The 5932-nt window shown below is 36.8% G+C and overlaps 1 protein-coding gene across 1 annotated transcript in view; it reads left to right on the top strand.

The window, feature by feature from the left end:
• Positions 1-5932, top strand: part of LOC106815149 (muscle M-line assembly protein unc-89-like) — a gene marked incomplete at its 5' end in the record, with an annotated part of 69224 nt that overhangs the window by 26844 nt on the left and 36448 nt on the right. The window contains 1 exon segment of the mRNA XM_014819582.1: positions 1-78. Coding sequence (XP_014675068.1) covers positions 1-78 — 78 coding nt within the window.

Below are 5932 nucleotides of genomic sequence, written 5' to 3'. Positions count from 1 at the left end.
ATTCAGACGAAGGAACCTACAGATGTGAGACAACCAATGATGATCCTGTAAGCGAGGATGTGGAGGTCACTGTGACAGGTATGGGTGTTTTTAGGTGTGAATGTATATGTGTTACACTCTGCACTTGCTCCCAGGAAACTGTTTCTTATGAACAAAATAAAAATCGGATATGGGTTAAGAAATATATTTTGTATGGAAAATGTTTATTTCCTTACCCAAAAAAATATAAACACAATTTCTAACAGAAAAACCTGTGACTAATTTATTTTGACTGTAAAACTACAATATTGCAATGATATATTTAAAAGAAAATTCATTACATGTTGCTCTTTTCAATATACCGGTGCATTAACCACTTCGTTATCACTATTTGTTTCATTTGATGAGATATTTCTGAGAAAAGTGTGCGTAATTACTTTTTTCAAAGGCTCTGGCGGTGGAGAAGATCCTGAGATTGTGGATGTCACTTCTGACAAAACCATCAGAACAGGCAATGATTTAGTCCTGGAGTGTTTTGTCACTGGCCTGACATCATCAACTGTAAGTGTGTTAATGTGCTGAATTCGATGGTGTATTCTATGGAAGAGTATACCCCCATATTACCTATATATATTCCCTGACAGACATTATTATGGCTTTGTGATAATTAATACAGTAATAGAAGAATTTGAAGTTTTGTTTTTGTGCTTATAATATGGATAATCTTAACTATTCTCAGGTTGAGTGGCAGCTAGTGGATGGCAGAAATATTGAAGTACTGACCCGCGGTGAAGACAGAATCATCAGTGATAGAAGATTTAGCACAGAGATGGACACTGATGGAGATGAGGACATATTTACATTAACAGTTACTAATATCAGGAATTCAGACGAAGGAACCTACAGATGTGAGACAACCAATGATGATCCTGTAAGCGAGGATGTGGAGGTCACTGTAGGAGGTAAATAATACTTTGAATGACCTGATGTAATATGTATATTTATTCACATAATATATTAGTAAATGTGTAACTGTACTATGAATAATTATGGTAGCAAATATTGCTAATATATAGTAACATTACTTCTGTTTCAGGTTCTGGAGGTAGTGAAGATCCAGAGATAGTTGAGGTTACTCCAGACAGAACTGTGAATTCGGGCACAACTGTTGTTCTTGAGTGCTTTGTAGCTGGTCTGACCCAATCAACTGTAAGTCCCCATGTGACATAATCAGCATGAATTTTGTTTAGCAAAAATTATTGTCTAATGTTAAGATAATCAAGCAGCAAGGATCCAAAGTCTCTTATTCATTTTCGTATAGTAATGATTTTTCCCATGAGGTGCTGGCTATGTAGGAGTAACAATTCAAGACCTGTGTATTTCCTTCAATACAACAATTTTTTTAATTACTATGAGTGGCTTAATTGATTATGAATATTTAATAATAATTATGAGATTAATCAACCACTAAATGCCTTCAACAAAAATATTTTGTAAGTTGGTTGTTACGTTTCTGTTAAGGTTGAGTGGCAGCTAGTTGATGGTCGTGAAGTCACAGTTCTGACTAGGAAGGAAGACAGGGTCACCAGTGACCGGAGATTTTCAGCAACGATGGAAACGTTTGACGATGAGGAGATATTTGTCTTGACCATCACGAATGTAAAAAGTTCAGATTCAGGAACTTACAGGTGTGAGACAACCAATGATGATCCAGTCAGCGATGAAGTAGAGTTAACCGTGAGAGGGGGGGCTGGTACGTGAGTGAGCATTTGCTGTGAAAGTCACTTTTTGGCTTTAATTCATTGTTTCACGTAGTTTTAACAAAAAACGAAACTAGTAGGAAAAACTCAAAATGGTCTGTAGAACTGTATATAATGTTGTAAGTGTTATATGTTATCAGTTTCAAATTATAGGGTCACACCAGGTTTTAGTGATTTGAATTTGGTGGCAGCAACACAAATATCTCTTATTTGAGTGGTTAAACGTATGCTATTTGTAACCCATTTAAATTTACCTGTTCACCTAGTTGAATTTTGTTTTTGAAGTGCATTTAAGTCAACTGTCTTGTTTGCTTTCAGGTGATCCTAGCATCTCCGACATCACGGAAGATTCTAGATTCAACATTGATAGTGACGTGGTTCTTGAGTGTTACGTACTTGACATTGGTACCTCAATGGTGAGCTTGAACCTACTCTGCAAATACAAGGGAGTTAATGGATCAAAAAAGCTCACATGTTTAATGGATATCTAAAACATAAAGATTTAATATACAATATTGCAAAGCATTGTAATACAAAAGGTGGGGTATCATAATTTTGCTGCTTAAGGATGCCAACTGGTGGGCAGTGACATATGTTTAAAGTTATGCTGATTATTATGGATGTAAATCTTTGTAATGATTTTTGTATTACTTGCTAGCTTTTTAACATTTTTATAAAGACTGTTTTAGTTTTAGTTTGTATTTATTTAGTTGTAAGAAATTTTCCTTTATTCCACCCACTTTGTTTCGTTTTACGTCATGGTAAATTGCACTACGATAAAAACGTGATTCTTGCTGATGTACGTATGCAGCTATACAAGTACCATATGTTACTGTTTAAGGTCGAGTGGCAGCTGGTTGATGGTCGTGATGTCACAGTATTGACTCGTGATGAGGACAGAGTCACCAGTGACCGCAGAGTGTCAGCGGAAAAGAGGTCGATTCGAGATGAGGATGTCTACACTTTGACAATAAGATCAGCAAGGTCATCAGATGAGGGCACTTATCGATGTGAAACAACTAACAGAAACCCAGTTTCCGAAGATGTTGAAGTCACTATAGGAGGTAGAATTTTGTGTATTTAGTGTTATTTGTTAATGGTTAGTGTTGATATACATGTGTGATTTATGCAAAATTGTGAGCATAGGGAGCCATGATTCATTAGTTTTGTCTTGCTACAAGTTTTTTATATTAATTTTTGAGTATTTTTGAATTAAAAAAAGTTCTTAAGATGAAATGGTGGTATCACTATAGTTCGTGCATTTTTGGCATATGTATGCATAAGTACGGAACATAAATCTTATAGAAACCCGTAGTATATATTTATGTAATAACTTATCTTTGTGTAAAAACAAATAGGTAGGTAATTACTTTGTCCAACTATGAATCGTACTTTTTTCAAGCCAAAATTGATAATGCAAATGCATTAGTCTACTATAATGATTACTATTTCTCAAAATTTTCCAGTGGGTAGCCTATATAGCTGTTTAATTACCTCTATTCGGATGGAAATCCATTAAGCTAACAATAAAACACCTATTTTTTTATTTTTTTTATGCTATTCAGGAAGCGGCACTCCAAATATAGGAGAAGTTTCCAGTGATACCAGTGTCAGTGTTGGTAGCGATCTTGAGCTAGAGTGCTACGTGACAGACTTGGGGCGTTCAACGGTAGGTATAGTGATCATAACACTTTGACTAGTCAGCATCGTACCTATAATCTTATGTTTTACTACCATTTTAGTGATTATATAATTCTAGAGAATGGTTATGGCAGTAAAGATCTCTCTCAGGTTTATTACATTTAGCTTAATCATTGCTGAACGGATTAACGTGTAGAGTTTATCACCGCTGCTCTTAATTCCATTCTCACTGCCCTTAACTGCCTTTAACCAGATTATTACTCTATATATGTTAAATTACACATGCATTGTACTGTTTTGTCACTATGGTATGCTCATAATAGCCAATTATTGTCAGGTTGAGTGGCAGCTAGTGGATGGGAGGAACGTTGAAGTACTGACCCGTGGTGAAGACAGAATCATCAGTGATAGAAGATTCAGCACAGAGATGGACACTGATAGAGATGAGGATATATTTACATTAACAGTTACTAATATCGGGAATTCAGACGAGGGAACCTACAGATGTGAGACAACCAATGATGATCCTGTAAGCAAGGATGTAGAAGTCACAGTAAGAGGTATGCCAGCTATAGCATTTATGCTTTTAAATTTTAACAGCAAGATCACATGAAATTCATTACTTAGTTCCTAGTGTTTGATTAATGTTTTATAGTGCTCTACCAGGGGCGTAGCTACTGTAACGCAGATACTCAGTTGCGTACACATTTCACCAAGCATTTAATTTTTATTGGAGAGAGAGAGAGAGAGAGAGAGAGAGAGAGAGAGAGAGAGAGAGAGATAGAGTCGGCAGTGACTGGATGTGCCAAAATGCACCATTTTGCACCATTGTTTGAAAAAAAATTTAGGGGGTGGGATGCCCCTGGACTCCCCTAGCACACGGCTGCCTGTGGCGCCCGTATGTGCGTACACATCCATTTTACCCTAGCTACGCCCTGTCTACTAAATGCAACACTCCTTATACATTGCATGAACCCATCTTACAAAGTGTAGCTAATGTAAGCCAATCGATTTACAATTGTTTTTTTTAACTTAACTAATTAACCCACGTTTATCATTCACAATGTATACCTTTTAACACATGGATTACTGACATTCTACTTTAATATACCCAGGTATGTGCTAAAAGTGAGAAATATAAAATATAAGTGGCTGGTACAGTAATAATATGGAAAATTCTTATTTCAGCTGCCGGCAACCCGGATATTGTTGACATCAGTCGGAGGACGACAGCAAACGTAGGAGATAGCACGTCACTTAGGTGCTATGTTGTTGATCTAATATCTCCTGACACGTAGTAAGTACACCATTTTAAGCAGCATGATAAGATACAAGAAACACAATAGTGGGGGTGCAACTGAAGCATAGACTGTATGCAACTATGGGCTGACATTGAATGAATTGGGATTGCAATTCTGCTTTTAGTTTTATCTAAGCTATTCCCTTGTTAGTAAGAGTAAGTGTAAAAGTTTACCATTAGTAAAACGTTCCCTATCTAACATGTCAAGTATTCTTAAACTGCTACCACTTAATCAACCCTTCAATAATCATTTTCTTTACTAAAATAATTCAAATTTGAGGTGTTTAATGTCCGTGTGATGTGCCATGGCGTGCGTCGCTGTGCTGTGACTGTGCGTGCGTTGCTTGCGCTGTGTGATGGTGCGCAAGTGTAATATAAAATAATATATATATATATATATATTATATATAATAGACAAAGAGAGACAGAGAAGAGGTAGAGAGCCCAGGATAAGCCAGTTAGATATTATTTCATATCTACCGACCTGTCTGAAGCCCGCACTAGCACAAAAAGATGCTTAAATGACGGCTAACTGTGATTGGCCCAAGATTTTTATGGCGCTTATATATCACAATTCATCTAAGATAGTAGTTGCTTCTCCAAAGACATAACCTCTCAATCAAGGTTGGAATGGCAGCTAATCGATGGACGCCGCACTGAGGTGCTAACTCGGGATGAGGATTAGAATCACCAGTGATAGGCGCTCTTCAACAACCAAAAGACAAGACTAAGCGAGTATGAGGATGTTTTTGAGTTGAGGATCTCTCCTGTTTCAATGGTCGACAGTGGAACCTTATCGTGTGAGACGACTACCGCAACTCCGAGCAGAAAGGAGTGGAGCTAGTCAGTCTAGGAGCGTACATTCATTGGTTTGCATGCATGACTATATTATCATTCACCACGTGAGGATGTTGCTTAGTGAATTTGGATGTGTGTGTGTGTGTGTAAAATGGCATCTTTGCCTTTTGCCATCTGGCTTTTTTTAATGTGATGAAATAGGTTACCAGATGTGCACCTTAGCTAGATCGTATATTGCGCTTTAGTCACCTTCATACGTGTGCATATTCATACAATTCGTATGAGTGTAATACAGTAGTAATGAATTTTTTGGTGTGTGACTGTGTGTAATGATGCTGTGTATTGCATGTGTCATATCAATACGTTTTAAGTTGGCATGGTATTACGTATATTTACAAATTGATATGACAATTACTAATGGTGATGATTTTGATTCATGTATAATCTCTCTGTG

The sequence above is a fragment of the Priapulus caudatus genome, unplaced genomic scaffold (genome assembly GCF_000485595.1).
Source record: "Priapulus caudatus unplaced genomic scaffold, Priapulus_caudatus-5.0.1 Scaffold1051, whole genome shotgun sequence".
Lineage (NCBI taxonomy): Eukaryota > Metazoa > Priapulida > Priapulimorpha > Priapulimorphida > Priapulidae > Priapulus > Priapulus caudatus.
The sequence above is the reverse complement of the archived record's forward strand: the minus strand, read 5'-3'. Positions and strand labels throughout refer to the sequence as shown.